Below are 24,834 nucleotides of genomic sequence, written 5' to 3'. Positions count from 1 at the left end.
CAAAATCAAGCAAAGTCAAGCTAGTACATGTATTAATGTCTCCCTCACTGAGATAATGTCTTAAACTCAATTCTGGAGGCTCTAACATGGGATTAAAATCTTTAGCAAAATAAGTATCAGTAAAAAAAATAGAGAAAAAAATCTTTAGCAAACTTCCATCATTATGAAATCCCAATTGCATATTGAGCTTACCTCACTCCCACAATATCTGTTTCTCCTCCAAAGACACTTAACCTGGAAGCAGTCATTATCTGATAATACGTTAACAGAAACAGTAGCTTCCAAAGTGCTCAATAACCTGCCTCCTGGAAGAAAGCAAGCTCAGTTGGCCAGTTTTTCTTCCTTCCTTCACCCAGACTGCGTTCAGTAGCACTTCAGGTGCTACTCCATCTGAGGCTGGTGACTGAAGCCTGACCTGCCAGTTAAAATATGCACAGTCACCAGCCACGTAAGGCTGAGCACTGAAACGTGGCTCATCTGAAGCAGGATGTGCTGAGAATACACATCAGGATTTGAAAAGTCAGAGAAAAGCAGACATAAAATATCTTAATGATTTTAATTGTCATTGTATGATGAAATAACATTTTAGATATACTATTTTATATTTTATTCAAATTAATTTCACCTATAACTTACTTAAACAGTTCATGTGGGTATCAGAAAATTAAGATTCTGTATATGTGGTTTGCATTCTACTTCTATTAGATAAGAGGTATACAAGATCTAACGTTATCCATGTTTCAATGAGAAATGCATCGTCTGAAGAATAAAAGCCTCAGTTGGATAATGAAGTATTGGCTTCTAAAAATAACATTAAAAGATAACTTACCTGCAATTATACATTAGACTCTCACAGAAAGATCCCTTTCTGGCTTTTGTAACTCTGTCAACACTCTGACGTATGCATCTTATTTCCCTAACCCAGTGGTTCTCAGCATGTACACGATGGAATGTGTGATTTAATTACAAGACTCTTGCTACTTCCACACACTAGGCATCTACCTGAGCTCTGGAGTTTTAAGGGGAAAAAACCACACACTTTCTCAACTTGTGCCTTTTAGTCTAAGAAAAATTTTCTCTACTGCTTCCTCCTAGGCTCTCAGTTTGGTACAAAGAATATGTGTGAAATGGTATCTTACTTAACTAACCTGGGAAACAGACGGGGATACAAGTAGTTTTAAAATCCCAGTGGTCCCAGATTTCAACAAACTTTTCCTATGTTGCCTTTACAGGGACAGAGAACACAGGACAAGTGTCTTCTGCTTTCTCTGCCCACCCCAGTATGCTGTGATGCTCAGTAAGATGTCCAGAACAGAGGAAGGGATGCATTGCACAGTCACTACTCAGAGATGACTGAAGCTGTAGTACTTCGTGGTTATATATATGCTTGAGATTAACCATGTTAATTCATTTATATTCTGTTCTAACAAGAGGGGAGGATCCGTGAATTTCTTAGATATAAAGCATCAATGAACCCCTTGCTGCAAGGTTACAACATAAGATCACCAAACTCAATAGGTGAGAGCGTGTCAATTCAAATATTAGGATGACAGTTCTTTTTTTTTTTAATTTATTTATTATGTATATAGTGTTCTGTCTGTGTGCATGCCTGAAGAGGGCACCAGACCTCATTACAGATGGTTGTGAGCCACCATGTGGTTGCTGGGAATTGAACTCAGGACCTCTGGAAGAGCAGACAGTGCTCTTAACCGCTGAGCCATCTCTCCAGCTCCCAGGATGACGGTTCTTTATGTGGCGCTCTGTCACTTCTATTTTAAGTTTGACCTCACAAAGTCTGCCCTCAGTTGCAGTTCTGCTAGTTTACGGCCATAAAGTTGGGAACTGTTTCTTACCTTTGTTCCCATTCCTACAGCACAGGTGAGTGGGTATGAACTGGACTTAAAGTTTAGGGAAATTCTAAAACGCTTTCTAAAAAGGACTGCAGGGGGTGTGGGAATTTGATGGACTACTGGTTATTTTCACACTTGGCCTACCAAGAGTGAGGACCACAGAAGACATTGCTATGGAGGGCTGTAAACTCTAATTTGAAATGGCTGCGCAGAAGTCCATTTTCAAATGGATTCCTTATTATCCAGCAGAAAAGACATGGTTTAGAAGTAAAAAAATAAAAAGTGTATTTCCTTACTTCAGTCACACCAAAGGGTCTCCTTTCTCCTAAGCCCCATGGATTTCCCAGATCAAGTCTTGCATCCTCAGCTTGTACAGAAATGGTACCAAATTATCACTTATTCTTTTCTCGTTCTTTCAATTTTTTCCTTACCAAATATGCTGGGAACCTTTCATTAATTTCTGAAGCCAACTAAAACCACTTCCTTCTTCTCCTTTTTGCTTTTGCTTTTTTTAGACAGGGTCTTAACTCTGTACTGAGACTGGCTTTGGTCTGTGTGGCCGAGGCTAGCCCTGAACATGTGACAATGCTCCTGTTTCAGCATCCCACGTGCTAGGATTACAGGCCTGAGCCACTATGCTCACCTTTATTTATCTACTCATGTATTATTTGTATGTACGTGTGTCTGTGCACACACTTGTGTCTGTATGTGTATATGTGCACAATGCATATGGAAGCCAGATGAAATAGCAACTGTCTTCCTGAGGCTCTGACCACCTTGGTTTTTTAAACAGGGTCTCTCACTGACTTGAAGTTTGCCAAGTAGACCAGACTGGCTAGCTACCAAATAGGTCTCAGGAATCCTGTCTCTGCCTCCCCAGGGCTGGGTTACAAGTGTGCACCACCATGCCTGGCTTTTTTCTCCTTGAGTTCTGAGGACTAATCTCAGCTCCTCATGCTTGCAAGACAAGCACCTTACCAAATGAGCTATCTCCCTATCGTTTTTTCTTCATTAGGAAAAAAACTTATAATTGAGAAAAGGAAGATTATTCATTTGTCTAAATTTTTATATCAATGATTTCACACCGAAAGAATTCTACAAATACTATTGATTCAAAAGAAAAGTCAAGGTAACAAATTTGATTGGATAGATAAAAAGTAATTTTTTAAAATTTAAAGTTAAGGCCAATCACAATCTAACATGATTTAACAGGTACATACATGAATGTATATTTTACATGTGAGTGATGCTGATTATCTCTTTTAGCACACATTAAAAGAGTCCATCCTGTAACGGTTAAGGGCACAGATTCTGGAGCCAAATGACCTGGAGGGAAATTCGAGCTCCACTATTACTGTTTGCTGTGTAACTGTAAACAGAAACTTTAACAACTTGTGCTTAGTGTCCTTGCTCTATAAAAATCTATAGAAGGGTGAGATAATATCACCTACTGAGAATGCATGGCATGACACTTCTATAGGTGCCTTAATATATTAATTAAAACAGGACTGATGTCCAAGCCCCAAAATAATTCATTCTTTTCCCAATACACCTGTTCTTTCTAACCTCTGAGATTCTTAACCTTGGTGACAGAAAGAAGGGAGATGTAAGCTCAGCCATCAAGAGGAAAAAAAGAAAAGAAAAAGATAATTGGGGTCACAGTCCTTATAATATATCATCAAAAAGAGCTAATGTTTCCATTTCTTTTTCTCAGCAGGTCCTGCAAGGCAGGAAGTAGCATGAATCACTAAAACCCTGTGACTAGGAATATGAGGACAAGCGGACAACTGACTGCTCGTGGAAACCTCAAAAACAGTTGGGGTAACCAGGTTTCTAATCTGATTTTGATTGAGTCTTTTCTTTTGACAAAATGCTTTACATAAAACACCTGCACCTACTCATCACTCTGTGCTCATGAATACCTGAGCAGAACTAAGACCAAACTCAGGCTGAACCACTGGGTCAAGGCTCAGGCCAACAGCAGGCATGTCACCAATGTGTCCACCACTCACACGCGTGAAGCTGCTTCATTAAACAGTGAAAACCATTACCCTAGTGTCTTCTAACTCCCTCTGGAGTTTGTCAGCTTTGGTCTTTTCAAAGAGCAGGCTCTGTTCAAGCTCCTTAATGCGGGCATGCTCCAGTTTGGTCTGCGTCTGTTAGTAAAAGGGAAGAGGAAAAGAACACAACAGTGCCACCATGACATGCCAGCACAAGAGGAGAGAGCGGCATGCAGGCCGAGCCACCAGTACTTTCTGCCAAAGGATGAACATAAAGGGGAACAGAGAAAGAAACAGGATGGAGCTGCGAGGGGACGGGGGAGTGAGGATGGACACTATGAACAAAGGAATGAAGGTGGGAGGAGGACATGAGCTAGTCTGTTGAGAAAGAAAAAAAAATGGAAAACACATGAGGCAAGATGAAGTTTCAGATGCATGCAGCCAAAAATATGTTATCTTGATAAGTGAAGTTTATCAGCACAAATTAGAATAGTTAATACTCCTCTATCATCTTCCTTCCCTCCCTCCCCAGCTATGGCTACTTGACATTAACGTGTATGTAACTGACTCAGGGACTTCACAAGGTTGTCTCACCCTCAAAAAGATCACCACTTTCACCTACAGGTAGAGAAAGACAATGCCACAAATCTTCAAGCATTCAGTAGGTCCCCAGAGCAGACTGTTGGATCTGGCAAACAACTTGTAATAAAAATGAGTAGAAGAGCCGGGCGGTGGTGGCGCACGCCTTTAATCCCAGCACTTGGGAGGCAGAGGCAGGCGGATCTCTGTGAGTTCGAGACCAGCCTGGTCTACAGAGCTAGTTCCAGGACAGGCTCCAAAGCCACAGAGAAACCCTGTCTCGAAAAACCAAAAAAAAAAAAAAAAAAAAAAAAAAAAATGAGTAGAAGAATCATTTTAATAAGAAGAATCTGGGCTGGGTGAGGTAACATAAACCTATAATCTCAGCACTTGTGACACTGAGGCAGGAGGATTGCTGCCAAGTACAAGGCTAGCCTGGGCCAACATAGTGAGTTCAAGAGCTGTGCTATAGGGTAAGACCTTGTCTCAAAAGAAGAATTATATATGAAGGAACAAGCCAGGCCGGTGGTGTCTGCAGAAGTGGGCAAGGGGCTCTGGCTGAGGTTCTCTACACCAGAATACGAGCTGCGGAAGCTCTAACTGCCTCCCAACCAGGATTTTTCAAAGGCTTAACTGTCTGTGGAGAAGAGGGGAGGATTCAAGATTACAAAGACTATATTTAGTAACGACTACCCAACATTGCCTCTTCCTCTGAAAAACGTCAACTAAGAAGATCTCAGCAAAAGAAAAGCTACACTCCAGAGTAAGGGACTTATTTTTATCCTAAAATGAAGTCATTCCTTACCAGCTCAGAAGACAGGAAAGGATGACAATGCAATATGAGTGGGATCCTCGGAACCTCACACTCACTATGACTCCCTTTCCACAAACCCAGTTACCTGACTGGTACCCAGGCAGTTTGCTCTGCCTAACAGGTTCAAGTGTGGCCGAGTCTTGCTCCACTTGAAATAATCCTGGTAGTAGTCTTAAGTACTTCCTCCACCATCTCTCCTACCCAACTTGTCACTAGGACACTTGACTGACAATACCAGGATTAACTTAAGCTATCAGTCTGAACAACTATGGGCAGTGAGAAAATTGTAACAGGTCATAACAAAGTGACCCTGGCAGTATAGAGCCTGAGTAGACAGTCCAAGCTATGAACATGTACATTGGTATTCTGATGACTGCAAGGCACTCAAGAGGTCACTTAGTTTACGAACCAAGCATAAACAACCATTACAGGATATTTAAAAAGTGAGCAGAAAACATTTTTTTTGAAACTGGATCTCATTATATAGTACTGGCTGCCCTGGAACTCCACTTAGAGCAAGCTGGTTTAGATCTCAGAGATCCACCTGCCTCTACATCTTGGAATTGAAGGTGTGCACCACCACACTCAGACAGAGGCTTTAAAAAAAAAAAAACATTCTTCACTTACACTTTCTATATTCTGTTGTCTGGACAGTTCCCTGCATCCATGTGTACTACAGAGAGAAGCTATTCAATACTCTTCTTTTACCAAAAAAAAAAATAACTTAATCCAGATCTATATAGTTACAGCTATAGCTTCAGGAATTCAAGCTCAAGGAAAAGGTCACTCACTATGTGCAGATAAAAAACAAATATCCAGCCAGGCATGGTGATGCAAGCCTACATAGTCCCAGCAACCGAGGAAGCAGAGACAAGGAGATAGAGGCCAGATTATAGAGCAGATTCTAGACCAGCCTATTATTCCATAGCCAAATCCCCATTAAAAAAAAAAAGCCAAGAGAGCTGGCTTTTACTAGTTCCAGCATTAAGCAGCTTGAGGCAGGAGGATCACCACAGGTTCAAGAGCATCCTAGGCTACAGAGTAAGAATTTGTCTTTAAAAGAAACAAACAAACAAAAAAGAGCTGGGCGGTGGTGGCACATGCCTCCAGCACTTGGAAGGCAGAGACAGCCAGATCTTTGTGAGTTCAAGGTCAGCCTGGTCTACAAGAGCTAGTTCCAGGACAGGCTCCAAAGCTACAGAGAAACCCTGCCTCAAAAAACCGAAAGAAAGGAAGGAAGGAAGGAAGGAAGGAAGGAAGGAAGGAAGGAAGGAAGGAAGGAAGGAAAGAAGGAAGGAAGGAGGGAAGGACGGACAAGGGAAGGGAAAGGAAAAGAAAAAGAAAAGAGAACCTGGAGGTGGTGGTACACACCTTTAATCACTGGAGGTTGGGGCAGGGGAACAGGGGCAGGTGGATCTCTGAGTTTGAGGCCAGCCTGGTCTACAGAGTGAGTTCCAGGACAGTCAAACAGCCAAGGCTATACAGAAAAACTGTCTCAAAAAACAAAACAAACAAAAAAATAGAAAGGAAGAGAGGAAGGGAGGGACAGAGGGAGGGAGGGAGATAGAGAAACAAAAAAAAAAATCCATATACTATTTTCTCCATTCAGACCTTCCAGCTGAGTGAAACAAAGAAGCCTGCCCCCCTTATAGATGGGGGTGCTCACAGTGGACTTTTACCAGTAACCCACCTCCATGCCACAGCCTGTGCTAAAAGTGTGACACTGAACAGGACAGCCCTTTAAAATGATTGCTTTCTGAGACAAAGATGTGGCATCCCAAGAGGAAAATCTTGGGATAAGGGCTTGGAAGGAGAGCAAAGGCCTTGCAAGAAGCACACAGAGAGGCAGGAGGGAGGTCCCATGCACACTGACACTGGAGGCAACAAAATCTGTTCTGGATGGAGAGAAGAGAGAGACCCAGATCACTGAAGTAGCTTCGCAAAAAGGAACCCTCATCAAAATGTTAATGTGAGTTCTCTATCTCAGTCAATGTGTGGTCAGAGAAAAAGTCTTTGTTTTGATTTTGTTCCTTTGAACTGGAAAATCAAAGCCAGAAGTTTCAGGTCGTCTCCATCGGTAGCACAGCTGGCAGTGTGTACAAGAAGCAGTGTTCTGGAGGCCACTTCGGTAGTCTATACTGGGGGAGGACTCTCAGGAAGAAGAGGGAGAACCAGCACCACATCTGCTGCTAGGAAAACCTCCCTCAATGACAGTAACTTAAAATATCCTACATATTCAGGGAGGAATACTGGCCTCTACTTGCAGACAGGAGGAATAAATACAAGCTGGGATTTCTTATCAGATACACTGGCAAGCAGTGGGAGCATGCACAAAAACAACTGGAAGCATCTAGGCTGGGGTCAGGTCAGACTAGTTGGGAAGGGTCTCCCAGCATTTCCACAGCTCTCAGCTCAGGTGTTTATGCTCCCCTCACCAGCATCCCTTTTGAAGTCATTCTACCAAAATTAGAAAACATGATGAGTGAGGTGAAGGAGGCCATGCCCTCATACAATTTCTTTCCTTTTTAGTAAAAGGTCTTTAAAAAGCAAATATTTACCTATAATTAAACAGATTAATCCACAGAACTTAATCAGTACATACAGTTTCTTAAAGATATAAATGCACTTGCTTTGAAAGCCACATGCACAGCAACGCTAAGGGGAAAGTCCCCAGGTCAGATTATGCAGTTAGTATTTGAGTGTATCAGTAAGCACTTTAATCTGGACCAATCTGAGTTAAGGGAAATACCCACACGGTTAAGTGCCCTCTTACATTCTCAGCATCTTCAGAAATCTGGCTCTTTTGCTATCAGTAAAAAAAATAAAAATAAAAAAAGGAAACAAAAGAGATTCAACTAAAGTTTCAATCTGTGTTAGGGTTTCAATATAACTTTTTGATTAATTTCAAGTAAGTTTATCAAACAGACTATACTAGCCTACTGCTAATGTAAATATTTTAACTCAACCTTTTCCAAACTCGAGAGGCGGTAATTCTCATGAATTAGATGGTGATATGAAATTTCTAATGAGACTTTGGGGTGTTTTTAAATGGATGACAACAACACAAAAGTCAACTAAAGGATGTGACTACATATGAAATGAGTGAAGAAGGTTTCTATTAAATTATTAATAAGCCATTAAATTCTAGACCTTATAAAATCACAACTCAGAAACTGTTTCCTTTATTCTTTATTGACTATAAAAATATATCTATTTCCAAAGAAATCAGAGTTCTTGTTTGGAAGGACTCCTTAAATTTAAGCCAACAAACTCCAAAATCTTGACAGTGGCAAACAAACAACAACAACAAAAAGAAACCCAACAACAACAACAATAAAACACACACACACACACATATATATATCGTCTGCTGGGCATGGTGGTGCATGACTATAATCTCAACATCTGGGAGGATTGCTACAAATCTGAGGCAAGCCTGACTTGAATTGTAAATTCTAGACCAGCAATAGTGAGGCCATGTCTCTAGGTCCACTCAATAGTCAAAGACTGTATAGACAAGTACAATTTTTACAAAATGCTATGAAGAATCTTACAGAATCTTCAAATTTTGAAAAAGTTAATAATTTATATTTGTCCTATATGTGGCAGTGGCTTAAAAAGCATCCAAACCATTTAACAGCAGTATATAATTCAAAACTAATTGTAATTGTTAAGAAAATAAGAAACCTACTATTATAGGAAAATGAGTGGGTTTTGGGGGGGGTTTTTTGGAGCCTGTCCTGGAACAAACTCTTGTAGACCAGGTTGGCCTTGAACTCACAGAGATCTGCTTGCCTCTTCCTCTAGAGTGCTGGGATTAAAGGCATGCGCCACCACTGCCTGGCTGAAAATGGGTGACTTTTAAGTATGCCATAGAAGTGGCATAAATTGCTCCTGGTTTTTAGTAACTACATTATTTAAAAAAGAAACTATCTAATCCCTAGCATCAATCAATCAATAAATCAATAAATAAATAAAATGAACTACGAGAACACATTGTTTACTTTTATAGTGTTATAAAGGATTTGTTCTGCCCCACTACAGAACAAAGCAGAGCCACAACAAAGATGCTTTGCTATGCACTATTATGTTGAAACTTAGTTTTTTTTTTTACAATGCTATTTCCAGCATCTGAGGAGCAAGCAGAGTCTTACTAAGACTGTCTTAACACACACTGCCAGATTTATGACTTGATTAAATCCAATTAGCTTCCAATTTGAAGCACAAGAAGAGTGCTGAACATTTTAATTGCTGCATGGATTAGGATACTGCAATCACAGGTGCAAGAACCAACCATCCTCAGCACAACCCAAGTGACCAGAGGCGGGATACCCGATATCCTCTTGACCAGCTGTTCTGACAAGGATCCCTGGCCCAGTGTATCACTCGTATTTCTCAACACTGGCATCCAGAAAGGCTTTAGAGAGCTAGAAGGGTTTACCTCAAGATCGCCTTTGGTAATTGATTCTTCTTCTACTCGGAACTGAAGGTCCTCAACCTTCCTGTGGAGTAAAACCGAAACAAAGCATTGAGGAAAGTGCTAAGGAATACCTTACCCCACAGCAGGCAGGAAGAGCAGTTCCCTGGTGAATTTGGTGTCCTTGATGAAAACAAACACTACAGAGACATAGATAATAAAGGTGTGCATCTTTAGAGCACTAGTGTATAAAAGCTGTGCTGTAGTTATTTAGAAATTCCAAATTTTATCTAGGTATCAATTCTAGAAGGCATTTGGTAAAAAAATTTGAAAAGAAAAAAATCAATTGTTTCCCTTGGGAACACATACCAGAATGGATCAATCAATCAAGATCAGATCAACCAGGGGGCTGGAGAGATGGCTGTTCTTACAGATGACCTGGGTTCAATGCCCAGTACCCACATGGCAGCTCACAACTGTCTATAACTCCATTTCCAGAGAATATGCCACTTTCACTCAGACATACATGTACTCAATGCACATTAAAAAATAAAATAAATAAGTCTTAGCCAGGTTTGGTAGAACAATGCCTTTAATCCCACACTTGGGAGGCAAAGGCAGAAGGCTCTCTAAATTCAAGGCCAGCCTGGTATATAGACTGAGTTCCAGGACAGCCAGAGCTACACAGAGAAACCCTGTCTTGAAAAACAAGATTAAGTTTCTTTATAAAGACTAGGTAAGAGAAACCAGTGATGCTGGTTTAGTGATGCTGACTAAAGCTATCCTCGGGAGGTTTAGCATTCAGTGGCAGTAAGGATCTGTTAATCAAGTCACGAGAAGCTCCATCAATGCCCACTCTCTCCACATATCAGACGTCAGTTTTGGCTGAATACAGTCATTCCCTGGGTTTTGTCAACAAAGTTGTTGACAGTAAATTTCTTGCTAAGACAACATTGAAAAAGATTACACTCAAGGATCACCTTCTCTCCTCTTCTAGTTGGTTGAGGAGCTCCACTTTCTCCCTATCAGCAGCCTCTACCATTGTTCGCAGCTGGTCCATCTTGGCTTCCAGTTCCAGGACATGCTGGGGAAGCAAGAATGTTAGTGAGTAGCCCAGGGATACTTCCAAATGGGTATGGCTAAGTGTGACCACGATGGGTGGGCATCAGTCTTGATACATTCTAACTCTTTCTATCTCAGGTGGTTATTCCTGGCAACTTTCCTGTAAACTAGATGACAAAAAACTCCACATCATATAGCAACAGAAGGCAACAGTAAAACAAGTCTCAGCTTTTCCAATATGAAACATATGTCAATAATAATCTACAAACAACATCTGTGATCACAAAGGTCCTAGTAATGATCAGTTAATGCAGACAGACTCAAAGCCTAGACATAAAGACCAAATGGCTAAGATAAAATCAAGAAGAACAAAACTATGATGATGGAAACTGGAACCCAGACCACAGCTTTCCAACAAGCTCAGAAATTGATTCTCATTTCCTATGTTCAGCTCCAACTCCCTGGCTCCAAACACCAAGCACTCTTTTTAGCCTCATCACTCAATTTAGAAACCACCACCATATCCACAAGATCAACACCAGACTTCACCTGGTCATGCCCATCTCGGGCCAGGGCTAGCTCCTGCTCTATCTCCCCCACGTGGCTGGTAGCCTTGGCCACCTCGGCCCGCTCCAGGTCCCGCTCAGCCAGCAGCTGTTCAATGTGCTGCTGCTTCTCCTTCAACGCCTCCTGGAGGGCAGTGGTGCCCGAGATCTTGCGGGCGTAGCGGGAGGAGGTTTCAGTCAACTGCAAAGGAAAGTCAGAGAAGTGAAGGGTGATGGTGCTACCGGGGAGGAAAGGAATGAGCAATGCATGCATAGCAGGCATCTCCTCGGCAAAGCAAAAGTGCGGTCCCAGCTTGCGGGTTTGCAAAATATTAGGCAAAGTTCTCACCCCCCCCCAAAAAAAGACCTCTTAAAAACAACAACAACAACAACAAAGAAATAGAGAAGCTCACAGCAAAGTTGAGAGGATGTTTAGAAGATGAATGTGTAGCTCAAACATGGGTACTTTGAGCTCAGCTGACAGGGACTGGAGGAATCTAGACAGTTTTCACAAAACCAATTTTAAAAGTTTGTCTAAAGTCAGATATAATGGTTCACATCTGTAATCCAGGACTCAAGAAGCTGAGGCAGGGGAACAGCCAATGAGCTCGAATCCAGCCTGGGCTATAGAGTAAAACCCTATCTCAAAACAAAACATACCAAAGTTCTTTAAACTACTTCAGCCTGAGCTATTGTTATCTTCTGATAACAACATATGGCTAACCTTTTGATCTTGGTCTTAAGGCTGAGTTTGTAAAGCTTCCAAACATTGTTAGGAAATGAAGATACCACCCTCAGAGCCACAGCTCTTCAACTGATGAAACAGGTGGATTTTTGTCAGGATTTCCAGCATTTTTCTTTGCAAAGGAAAAACTTGGAAGATATCACGCTGGAACCTGGTCTCTAAGATTTGGATCCCAATCACTAGATATTTATAAGATTTAAAAGCAAAGTCTGGGTGAAGAAAGATGGTCAGACAGTCACACACAGAAGGAAAAGGAAATGAGAAGATGGAAAGAAAAAGAGAAACCTATGAAGAAAAAGAAATGGGAAGTGGGAAGAAGACAACAGGGCAACAGTGGGGCAGGAAGGAAGAAGGAAAACAGAAGGACAGGAGGTAGCTGAGACAAGGGCTGAAGGACCCTGAGAAAGAATGGGTTTTCTTGTCATCTATCCATCTCTGTCTTGAAGCTAACAGTTAGATAAAACCCAGAGCAAATGACCTGCCGAAGTGGCAGCAGGGAACTGGACAAAATGAAGCACATTCCTCTCTGCAGGCTCCCACAGGCTCTGCAGGCTGGGAAGGTATTTGAAAACGTTTGTCCATGGCCTTGACTTAGCAGTTGCTGGATCAACTCGCCCTTTGCTTCCTCTGCTCTAGGTCAGTCTATCAAGCCCTCATCTCAGGGAGCAGACAGTGGGGATCTTCATCAATTAATCCATCAATCTGATTGGATGAGCAAAGGAATCCAATCAAACTTACACTGCCTTTTGTTATTCATTTTGTGGAATTTTTTGAATTATTTAAATATACTGGGCACAAAGTCCATTTCTTTCTTTTTAGCACTAGTCCAGCATTCCCACCTTGCTGCATGGTTAAGTTATACTTCTCACTAACATCTCGAGTACATTAAGTGTGAGGTCACGATTTGCCGCAAGGGCCCATGAAAACTCATAGGCACGATGAAGAATTTGTAAAATCCCAAAGAAATGCAAGGATAGCTGTTGAACAGCATGCAGATGACTAGATCAGGCACTTCAGTTTCAGTTAGATTGTGATCTACTCCGTTCAACAGCACCATGTCTGCAAAGTTGGATGTTGGGAACTGTGAAGACAAAAACAAATACTATGCACACATCACGGCAGCACAGGAAAGGAAGGCCCCAGAGGTAAACACAATTCCAAGGCATGACAAGATGCACAATGCCCAATAGGAACATGTTCCCTAACAGTGAGACAATATAGTTACTGAAGAATGAACTAAATACTAACTTTTCTGGGGGCTGTAGAGATGGCTCAGTGGCTAAGAGTGCTTGCTGTGAAATCATGAGGACCAGAGTTCTGATTCCAGCACTCACCTAAGAAACCAGGTGTCCCACAAATGCCAGCTCCAAAGTGCCCGACACACACCTACATGTGCACATGCACACACACACATACACACACAGATAAATCAATCATTCAAAAATACAAACTTTTCAATTTCTATCTACCAAATACACCTCTCAAGAAAAGTTAAAATCACATTATGTTGTATCCCCATTATGCTCTTCCTATCATTTCTATCAGAAACTATAGCTACCCCACAGAAATATACCAAGAAACAAAACTGTCTCACAAGGAGATAGCTCTTGATAGTTTTCTTCTATAAATGAACTGAGCTATGAGAAATTAAAACTTGTCTGCTAAATGTTAGGAGGGGAGACTGAAGGATACAAGGAGAGCTTGGTATTCCCTAAAGAAATGGACATAATTAACAAGCTGGTAACAGTTCCTCAGGGAAGGACTCCTCCAGAGCAGACATGTCATGGAACTGTTCCAAGACCACAGAGGGACGTCCGTGCCTGGATGCACTGAGCCTTTGCTCTCCATCTCCACTCTACTGCTCCTGTAATATTTTTCTCCTGAGAATCATTTTTAATTGAACTGTTAAGGATGCAAACTAAAACAGTCTGAGACATGTTTATTTTACCTGCAGCTCACTGGCAGAAGAGTATTACAACCACTTAAGAGACTTCACCGCCCCCCTCCTCTCTCTTCCTGAATAGAAGGTAAATGAGATCAAAGACTGGAACCCTAGTGCTAAGGTCACCATCTTACTTTCTAACTGTTGCCTTGAGTCCACATCAAAAAGTTGACATCCTGAATTTAGGTGGGAATAGAATCTTACTCCCATTTCTGACACAAACAATACCTGCCTCGTTTCCAAGAAATGAAATTAAGGGCAAGGGATGACATCAAAATAATCTGAATACTATATCATATTCACAAAAAGAACAAGGTGCTGCTTTAACTCCAGCAATTCCACTTTCAATGCTCTAAATGGGAAAAGGAGAAGAGAAAACGGAACCAAGAGAAAGACATGAAGAGAAAAAACAAAACCTAACAAGGCTCGTCCTAGCATCTTCAAGTTCCAAAAGATCACTCGGGAGGCAGAGGTAGGCGGATCTCTGTGAGTTCGAGACCAGCCTGGTCTACAGAGCTAGTTCCAGGACAGGCTCCAAAGTCACAGAGAAACCCTGTCTTGAAAAACCAAAAAAAAAAAAAAAAATTCCAAAAGATCACTTAGAATCATCTGTTCCACATAGGAGCACTCACACATTAGTAGTGGATTAGACTACACTAAAATTATAAAGCACATTAAATTCTCTCAAAATACACTGGTCCCTAAAATTGTCAGACATCAAAGAGAAAGAGACTTATGCCCACGATGAATGGGATCCCTCCAATTTCCCTGACATTTGGGCCCAAATAATTTCAAATAATAAAGAGTAGTTACTACAGACTTCCCAAGAACATGCATTAAAGCTACTATGAATAAAAGTGCCGCTAAAATTCTATTCCAAAACTCATAAACTTGCAGGAGTCACAGCTCCAAAACTGCCTCACACAGACTTTCACAACAAGCTATAGCCGACACTCAGCACACAAGCAAAGCGGGGCACTGGCTGTGGGCATTTGGTGCCTCAGGAAGGAGGGGAGGCTTACTAGTCCTGTTCGGCTGGGTTTGCTGCTCACAGAAGAGGCCACAGAGCTCATGGAGCTGAGAGAGGAGGCGGAGGGGCTGCGCTTCAGGTTGGCGGGCGTGGTGGCCATCACTCGCCTCACAGCAGCTGCTTTGGCTTTGGCTGGTGTAGTAGAAGGGAAGCCAATCTTTGTCACTTTGTGGACAGGAGCAAACAATCCATACTTGGGCTGACACTGAAAATACCTTTAGAGATAAATAAAAGGAGGAACAAATACAACTTAATTACAAAAAATAACAACTATAACCAAACACTCTTCCAACTCAAAATGTGTGAGTTTATGTAAGGACATAAGTAGTTCTGTTAAGTGATAAATGTAAATAGAAGTGTAGAGACTTAGGGACCCCACTTAATAAAGTCATGACAAACAAGACCAGTAGTCACACAAGACTCTGACTCTGGCAGATCCACCGAAGTAAACTAGAAATGTCAGTTATCCGAGGACACTAGAGATTGTGGCAATTACAATGCTTAAGAAACAGGATGGCTTTGGGGCAGAGGATGTGGCTCAGTGGTAAAGGCTTGCTTCCGTGTGAGAGACCTGGTGTTTGGTTTTTGATACACAGGACACACACAAAAAAAGAGATGGCTTCATAATCGTTTTTACTGAGAGATTTTTATCTCTGTGAGTCATGATGTTTGGGGGGTTAAAGCTCATATAGGTCAACATTAACTAGATGTCACGATCAACATACTGTACACCAATAACGACCATGCACCATCTCACAGCTGCACCCAAGGCTGTCAGAACATCTGACGAGGAAACAGTCTAAGCCAGCATGACTCCATGCACTGAAATCCAAGCACTTCGGAGATGAAGAGGATCAAGGAGCTCAGGAGCAGCCTTGACTACTTGAGTAATTCGAGGCCAACTTGAGCTATGTGAGCCCAAAAAGAATTATGAGAAATCCTTGTACATCCCTCTACTCCAAGGGCAGAGCAGGGGTGCTCTTACAACAGGAGGGGTGCTCCGTGGCTAGTTCCCGAGCCCAGATGGATTCTAATCAGACATGAAGACACATTTTACAGATGGATTCTAATCCAAAACGAAGACACATTTTACATTTCTTTTTCTAACAAAGGCTGTTACCTTCTCTTTGCCACAACTCTTCTCCTGGTGCTCAGGAACTTGTAGAGGCCCACTACTTTCTTTTTTTGGTTTATGTTTTGTTTTTCAAGACAGGGTTTCTCTGTGTTGCTTTGGAGCCTGTCTTGAACTCGCTCTTGTAGACCAGGCTGGCCTCAAACTTACAGAGATCTGCCTGCCTCTGCCTCCAGAGTGTTGGGATTAAGGGCATGCACCACTACCACCCAGCTTGAGACCCACTACTTTCAAAAAAGAAAGCCAGAAAGAAAAAAATATTTCTGTGCAGAGTGATACTCAATGGCCAGCTGGCCTAGCCTAATTGGAAATTCCAGAACAATGAGAAATCTTGAACTGACACCTAAAGCTTTCTTCTGGCATGTACACATGTGCATATGAATATGCATTAAAAACAAAAACAAAGCCGGGCGGTGGTGGCGCACGCCTTTAATCCCAGCACTCGGGAGGCAGAGGCAGGCAGATCTCTGTGAGTTCGAGACCAGCCTAGTCTACAAGAGCTAGTTCCAGGACAGGCTCCAAAACCACAGAGAAACCCTGTCTCGAAAAAACAAAAAACAAACAAACAAACAAACAAACAATATTTTTTAGTTTGGTCCCAGAAATAAAAAAGTCTAGATGTTGTGATATACACCTTTAATCCCAGCACTGGGAGGCAAAAGCAGGTAGATATCTGTGAGACAGAGGCCACTGGTCTACATAGCAAGTTCCAGGACAGCCACAACTACATAAAGAGACCCTCTCTCAAAAAGTAAATAAATAAACAAACAAACTAATGAATAAATAAATAATAATAAAAGTATATCTACCAGAATAAATAAATAATAAAAGTATAGCTCCTAGGATAGACAGACAGACAGACAGATAGTAAAAGTATGGCTCCTAGTCAGTCACAGTAGCTCATATCTTTAGTTCTCATACTTGGAAGACTGAGTTGGGCAGGAAGACTGCCACAAGTGCCAGGCTAGCTTGGGTTACACAAGCAGTCCCAGGCCAGCCTGTTCCAAAGAGTAAGAGTGTCTCACTAAACAAAACAAAGTGTATAGCTCCTCAGACAGCCATTTCCACTTTATTACCCATGTGTGGTGAGTTCTGCTAGCACACACCTATATGTATGAGGGAGAAGCAGTATCACACAATTCCAAACCAACCTTGTTCCAGCAACAGCACCATCATTCTTCCCCAAGGGTTCATCTAACTCCACACCACACCACTCCCCCTTGGCAAAGTCAGTCTCTCCAAGAAACCGGACTACACCAGCCTTAGTGCCACCAACCTAAAAGAAGAATAAAAGGTGAAACTTAAGATAGAAACATTCAATAGCTTATTCCTTGTGGTCCTAATAAATGACAGGTGGTGCGGTCCATATTCCCATCAGCAGCTTCTTTGCTTTGTCTTCTCAACTCTTCTCAATCCTGAAGCCACACTGGCTGCTTACCTAAGTGACACATTGCTAGACTGACCTAATGTCTGGTGTAGTCCAATAATGCAACATTCTATATCATTCTATATAATATGTAATCATTAAGGCTTCTTACCAAAGTATTATCTTACTTAGAAAAACACTTGATACCAGGCCAGCAGGCAGACTCATTAGATAAAGGCACTAGCTGCCCCAGCATGTGAGCTTAACAAGTACATGCAATCTCTGGTACCCACATAAATGTGGAAGGAAAGAACTGATCTCATAAAATGTGTGCCCACAAATACACACATACACAATAATAAATAAAATAAATTTTAGAAAAATGATTGATTACTTTAGAGCAATTCTCCTGGTTGGAAATAAATTATTTGCTATAAAAGTAAAAACCCAGCAACAACAGAGAGAAGTAAAACTCATCTGTGACCCTAGATTCTTTGTATTCTCTTGTATTTCCTTTGTCTCAACACAGTGACATATTAAAGACACAATCTACACGTGTAGTTTGGGCTCACTAACTGCATAGCAAATGAAAATTTAAACTTTATGCTGGGTGCTGGTAGCATGCCAGCACTTAGGAAGTGGAGGCAAGAGGCTGAGACGTTCAAAGTCATCCTGCAGCACATAATAAGTTTAAAGTAGGTGGATCTGAGTTCCAGGACAGTCAGGGCTAACAGAGAAACTGTCTCAAAAAATAAATAAATGAAAGGAAAAAGGAAGGAAGGAAGGAAGGAAGGAAGGAAGGAAGGAAGGAAGGAAGGAAGGAAGGAAGGAAGGATAAAGAAAAAAAATAATGTAAGTACTTTTAAATGACCGACTCTACTGTAAAGGTTCTGTTTCCTTACAACTGTTAAAGACTGGCCCCAAACTCAGAGATTCACCTGCCTCTGCCTTCTGGGTGCTTCGACTAAAGAGGTGTGCCACCATGTCTGGTTATCTGGTTAGGCTTTGAACTTCCTGCTTTGGTTTCTTTCTTTTTTGGGGGGGGGGGGGGGTTCAAGACAGGGTTTCGCTGTAGCTTTGGAGCCTGTCCTGGAACTAGCTCTTGTAGACCAGGCCTCAAACTCACAGAGATCCACCTGCCTCTGCCTCCCGAGTGCTGGGATTAAAGGCGTGCGCCACCACCGCCCTCTATAAGAGCAGCACCACTACGTGGATCTGAGTTTGGTTCCCATGTGGTACAAACATCTGTAATATCAGTTCCAGAAATCCAATGCCCTATACACATACATACATACATGCAGACAAAACATTCATACACACAAAATTAATAAATGTAATTTTTCATGGAGAAAAAAATAATAAATGTAGTATTTTTCATAGCTAATGAGAGTCGATGCTGACATCTAGGTTCATTGTGGCACCAATATGGTCGGACTCCACTAACACACTAAAGGCTAGGGGTGTAGTTCAGTTGGTAGAGTACTTGTCTAGCACACACAAATCCCTGGGTTTGGTCCCCAGTACCACATATACCAGGTGTGGTGGCAACACCTATAATGCCAGTACTCAGGAAGTAGAGGCAAGAGGCTTAGAAGTTCAGGTCAACATGGATTACATAGTAAGTTTAAAAAACAAATTAGTGTGGTGGAAGGAAACATAATGAAGAGCATTGCTGCAGCCTGGGCTACAAAGAAAGACCTTATCTCGAAGAACAGAAGGAGGAACAATTAGAAGAGGAGGAGGATGTTAAAATGGACAAGTGAAGGACCAGTGGCCACAGTGACTTGTGCACACCAACTCACCAACACCCTGTCTCCGATCTTGAGTTCCCGCTCTCCTTTCTTGACGGAGCCAGCCTCTGAAAGGTTGGAGATTGACTCACTGGCAGTTTTCGTAAGGTTGCTGATTTGTGATGGAGTTGAAGTCTCTTTTGCTGTTGACTGGGATGGTTTATGGGGAATATTTGAGGGAGTGGCTGCAGCAGTGGACAGAGGTGAAGCAGTTCTGACAGGAGCTGTCTGCAGGCCATTGGCTTCATCTTCTGCTTGCACCTTCCTTGTTAACTTTGAAGGCCGGGTAAATATACCCTTTAAAGGTTCACACTGGAAATACCGAACTCCTGCCACCGAACCATCGTTCTTTCCTATGGGTTCATCTAAAACAATCCCAGCCCACTGGCCTGGTGCAAATTGAGTTTCCCCAAGAAACTGGATAAATCCAGGCTTATTGCCATTCACCCAAACACGTTCTCCAACTCGAAAGTCATCCACAAATTCATCTTGGGCCTCAGAGGATGGAGGGCCTGCGGCTTTTTCACTGGGTGCTGTCTTCTCCACTGGAGCTGCAGCTGAGAACAAAGGGTTAGAAAGACCCAACATCATAATCAACAGTTACCTTTTAACTTAAAGAAAAACACAGAGTGGGCTGGAGAGACTGCCCAGTGGTTATAAGCACTTGGCTGCTCTTGCAGGGGGACCCAGGTTCAATCCCTAGCACCCACATGGTGGCTCATAACTGTCCATAATTCCAGTTCCAGGGATCTGACATTCTTTCTCTGCTGGCCCCAGACACCCATAAACATAAATAGTAATAATAAAAAAAAAGAAACTTTAGGCCGGGCTGTGGTGGTGCACACCTTTAAAGCCAGCACTCAGGAGGCAGAGACAGGCGATCTCTGTTAGTTCGAGGCCAGCCTGGTCTAGAGAGCAAGTTCCAGGGCAGGATCCAAAGGTACAGAGAAACCCTGTCTCAAAAAACCAAAACCAAAACCAAAAAACAAAAAGCTTTAAACCTAAAGAGAGAGAAAACAATTAGCAATATAAACAGACCATGACTTGTTGGACAAATTTTGTGTTGGTCTGTTTTTAAGCAAGGAGGCAGAACACAGTCAAAACCATGAGCTGCGGAGTGAAATTTATTCTACTTTTGCAATTAAGACTGGATATCATTAAGGCAAGAAAAAAAGTTCTGAGTTCATGGCCACCCCACTCCCTTCCTGAACATTTCAGGAATACCCGTCAGATCCACTAAGACCCGTTCATTCTCATATCAGAGTATGTCACACCAACAAAACTCAGATCATTTAACCAGACATGGAGTCATGCTTGACAGATGAAAGAATTTGAGGCTAAGGCCTCTGCCATCTCTATAGCAACACTATTACCTCCTTTGATGATGGAGGTAGAATCACAGTATAAACAAAAAGATAGCCAAATGCCCTGGGAAGGCAAAATACTTTAGTGCAACCTCTGTCCTATCATAAAGATAACAGTTAACATGCCAGAAATGTGTGTTTACACTGAAAGCATCCATTCAGTCATCCAATAAGGATTTTTTTTAATATTTAGTGTAATTTGGAAAAGTGCACATTCCTAACCAGACAATCATGATCTCAGGATGTGACACAACCTCCCTGATTTAATTTCTTCCCCTGTAGGGAGGCAGTGACATCTCTCTTGAAGGCACTTAAAAAAAATTAAATGACTTAGCCGGGCAATGGTGGCGCACGCCTTTAATCCCAGCACTTGGGAGGCAGAGGCAGGCAGATCTCTGTGAGTTCGTGACCAGCCTGGTCTACAGAGCTAGTTCGAGGACAGGCTCCAAAGCCACAGAGAAACCCTGTCTCGAAAAACCAAAAAAAAAAAAAAAAAAAAAAATTAAATGACTTAATGTAAGCAGCTCCTGGGTGTCTCTAGGACTAGTTCAAGGTATTGTTCTCTGCCAGGAAGCAAAGCAAGACAGCACAGTCCATGCCCACATAGAGGTCAGAGAGACAAGAACTCCAGTAGCCTGAGAGCTGCGGAGAAGATGAGCCCCCCACACACACCCAAGAGTTGACATTAGGCTGAGGCCTAAGTGCCAAATAAGTGTAAGCAAAACTGGGAGAAAACCCGAACTGTGAGCAACACTTTTGTGTTGTTTGTAAACTCCCAGCCTAAGGCCATTTGCTTTGCAGCGGTTCTCAACCTTTCACAGGGTCATCTAAGACCACCAGAAAATACAGATATCTATATTACAATTCATAACAGCAGCAAAAACAATTATGAAGTAGCAATGAAATAATTTTATGGTCACCTCAACATCAGGAATTGTATTAAAGGGTTGCAGCATTGAAGTTGAGAACACTATGTTAGAGCCACCTGCATGGACTGAATCACATGTGCATAAAATGTCTGGGAAAAGCTTCCTCACTGGCTTGAAAGCCAACTACAGCTCAGTTAGTGTCATAAAATCTTTAGAGTAGACTACTGTTTGTTTGTTTATAATTCCATGGAGAAAGATCTGGAAAAATTAAGAGAAATCAAAATACCTTCTTAATACTACAGGGATCAGGGGGCTGGAGAGATGGCTCAGTGGTTAAGAGCATTGCCTGCTCTTCCAAAGGTCATGAGTTCAATTCCCAGCAACCACATGGTGGCTCATAACCATCTGTAATAAGGTCTGCTGCCCTCTTCTGGTCTGCAGACATACACACAGACAGAATATTGTATGCTGTATACATAATAAATAAATATTTAGAAAAAAAAATACTACAGGGATCAAATAACTCAAGTGACTTAACTTGACAATTACTTTAACTACTCACACTAAATCAACTAGTTTAAGAAAGGATAACCTCCAAAAATGTGATTTTTAAGAATTCTACATCTGCCAGACTATGGTGGTACGTGCCTTTAATCCCAGAACTCGGGAGGCAAAGGCAGGTGGATCTTTCTGAGTTCGAGGCCAGCCTGGTCTACAGAGTTAGTTCCAGGACAGCCAGAGCTACACACAGAAACCTTGTCCTTAATGTGCTCGGAGGACTTTAGATTGGTGCATCAGCATAAAGAAACAATGGGGGGGGGGGGGGCAGAGACAGGAAAGTCCCTGGAGTTCACCAGACAGCGACCCTAGCCTCCATGTCCAGTTCCAGGTTTAGTGTCTCGAAAGCTGGGTGGAAAACAACTGAAGAACATACCTAACATGACCCTGACCTCCAGAGGTGCATGGAAGGTGAGTGTGCATGCACACATGGACACACAAGTTGTGTTGTTGTTCTTTGTTTTACTCTTTATTTTCTTTTCCAAAGAAAGGATTTCTCTGCATAGCTGTGGCAGTCCTGGAACTAACTCTGTAGACCAGGCTGGCCTCCAACTCAGAGATCCATCTGCCTCTGCTATGCAGAGAAACCCTGTCTCAAAATGAAATTAATATTTAAAAAAATAAAAAGTAAACATTACCAGCGGCAGGTGTCTTCAAGGCTGTGCTTCCAGGCTTAAAGATCTTGGTAGGGGCCTTCAACCCGCTTGGTTTTAGCATACTCATTTTCTTGGAGGGTCAGACGGCTCTCCCTTGTTGGTACCAATATCTTTCCCCAATCATCCATACAAATGTGGGTGTTTCTATAGAGAACTTAGTCTCTCGATTAAACCTGAAAAGAGAAACATATCAGGAGAAAGAGAACAGGGACAATAGTTAGTCCAAATTCCAAACTGGGTACAGTAGTGATGCATTCTTTTATTTAATCTAGGTAAGAGAATCACAGGAAGTCATCGTTTTGTTGTTTGGGTTGTTTTTTTTTTTTTGTGGGGGGTGCTTCTGGAGAACTCACTACTTTTTAAGAATATAAAAGAACTCTAAGAAAAGTGTTTCCCAGGGCTGAAGCAGTGGCACAGTGGTTAGAACACTGGCTGCTCTTCCAGAGGACCGGGGATCAATTCCCAGTAACCACCAGGTGGTTCACAACCAACTGTAACTCTAGTTCCAGGGGATCTGACACCCTCTTCTGGCCTCCGCAGCACCAAGCACACATGTATACAGACAAACAAGCAGGAAGCAGATGAAACATGCACATAAAATGCAATAAAATTAAAAAAGAGAGAGAGAGAAACCCTGTCTCGAAAAACCAAAAAAAAAAAAGTGTTTCCCAATTGTTGCTATATTCATTTTTGTTTCCTATTTGGATTTACAAATGTGTTTTGCTTTATAGCTTTGGCTATAGTCCTAGAACTATATAGACCAGACTGACTTTGAACTAATAAAGATCTGCCTGCTTCTGACTCTCTAGGGCCAGAATTAAACTCCCTGTTCTGAGGTTAAAGGCTGGCACTATTACACCTGGCTAAAAGTTATGGAGATTTTAAATCTTCATTTTACATTACAATGGTCTTCCAGCACCAAGTGTCTCTAGTTCAGATACTTAAAATACCTGGGAGCCGGGGCTAGAGAGTCTGCTCAGTGATTAAGAGCACTTGTTCTTGCAAAGGATCCAGATTTGATTCCCAGGATCCACAAGAAAATTCATCGCCTAGCCAATATAAAAATTTTAAAGGTGACCTCCTGAGTCCAGCGCTGGTGTGTCTGCCTCTGATCCCAGCACTCAGGAGGCAGAAGCGGGAGGATCTCTGTGAGTTCAAGGCCAGCCTACAGAGTGAGTTCTAGGACAGCAAGAGATACGTACAGAAAGTCTGTCGAGAGAGAGAGAGAGAGAGAGAGAGAGAGAGAGAGAGAGAGAGAGAGAGAGACCGGGTGGTGGTGGCGCACGCCTTTAATCCCAGCACTCGGGAGGCAGAGGCAGGCGGATCTCTGTGAGTTCGAGACCAGCCTGGTCTACAGAGCTAGTTCCAGGACAGGCTCCAAAGCCACAGAGAAACCCTGTCTCGAAAAAACCAAAAAAAAAAAAGAGAGAGAGAGAGAGAGAGAGAGAGAGAAGAGAGAGGAGAGAGAAAGCCAGCTACTGAATGAATGAAGTAAGTTCAGAAGGCATTAGTGGTGTGACTCTACACTATCCGCTGTTTCCAAAATCTGGATCACAGTATCTCAAAGTTAAATGACACGGAGCTATTGAACAAAGCAAACTATATCCAGAGCACACAGGGAAAATCCAACAGTTCCAAAAATTAATGGCTATGTCACCATAATAAATACCTTCCCACATGAAAGACCTTGTGTCGATGTATATAAACTTTTGAATATATTTTTTCCAGTTAATCACATCCAAGGAGGTAGCTCAGACCTATGATGCCAGAAACAGGGAGAAAAAAGTGCTAGGCCAGCCAGGGCTACATTGAGTAAGACCCCGTCCCAAGAAAAGAACATTGCTTTACAGCCTTGCTTTCCAAACAACAAAACTAGTGTGTGTGCGTGCGCTCACGGGAATCTTGCATTTACAACACTGAATGATACCTTATAGGTTTTTTTTTTGTTGTTGTTTTGATTTTTCGAGACAGGGTTTTTCTGTACCCTTTGGAGCCTGTCATCGAACTCACTCTGTAGACCAGGCTGGCCTCAAACTCACAAGATTTCCCTGTCTTTGCCTCCTAAGTGCTGGGATAGCATGCACCACCACCACCCAATGCCTCATAGTTTTTTGG

General features: G+C 42.1%; 1 protein-coding gene across 9 annotated transcripts in view; it reads right to left on the bottom strand.

Moving 5' to 3' along the window:
• Clip1 (CAP-Gly domain containing linker protein 1) overlaps positions 1-24,834 on the bottom strand; it is a 117,078-nt gene that overhangs the window by 62,330 nt on the left and 29,914 nt on the right. For 3 of the 9 annotated variants that reach the window (XM_075979268.1, XM_075979298.1, XM_075979301.1), the window contains exons 2-8: positions 22,702-22,892; positions 19,285-19,829; positions 17,268-17,392; positions 14,977-15,199; positions 11,272-11,469; positions 10,641-10,744; positions 9,685-9,745 (exon numbers count right to left, since the gene is read on the bottom strand). In XM_075979268.1, the coding sequence (XP_075835383.1) occupies positions 9,685-9,745; positions 10,641-10,744; positions 11,272-11,469; positions 14,977-15,199; positions 17,268-17,392; positions 19,285-19,829; positions 22,702-22,786 (1,341 nt within the window). In that variant the 5' untranslated portion in view covers positions 22,787-22,892. Of the gene's footprint in view, positions 1-3,901; positions 4,007-8,016; positions 8,050-9,684; positions 9,746-10,640; positions 10,745-11,271; positions 11,470-14,976; positions 15,200-17,267; positions 17,393-19,284; positions 19,830-22,701; positions 22,893-24,834 lie in introns of all 9 variants that reach the window. The other 6 variants (XM_075979227.1, XM_075979237.1, XM_075979257.1 and 3 more) reach the window with 3 other exon arrangements.

Source organism: Microtus pennsylvanicus, chromosome 1, assembly GCF_037038515.1.
Source record: "Microtus pennsylvanicus isolate mMicPen1 chromosome 1, mMicPen1.hap1, whole genome shotgun sequence".
Classification (NCBI taxonomy): Eukaryota; Metazoa; Chordata; class Mammalia; order Rodentia; family Cricetidae; genus Microtus; species Microtus pennsylvanicus.
Note: the sequence above shows the minus strand (reverse complement) of the source record. Positions and strands in the feature narration are given on the sequence as shown.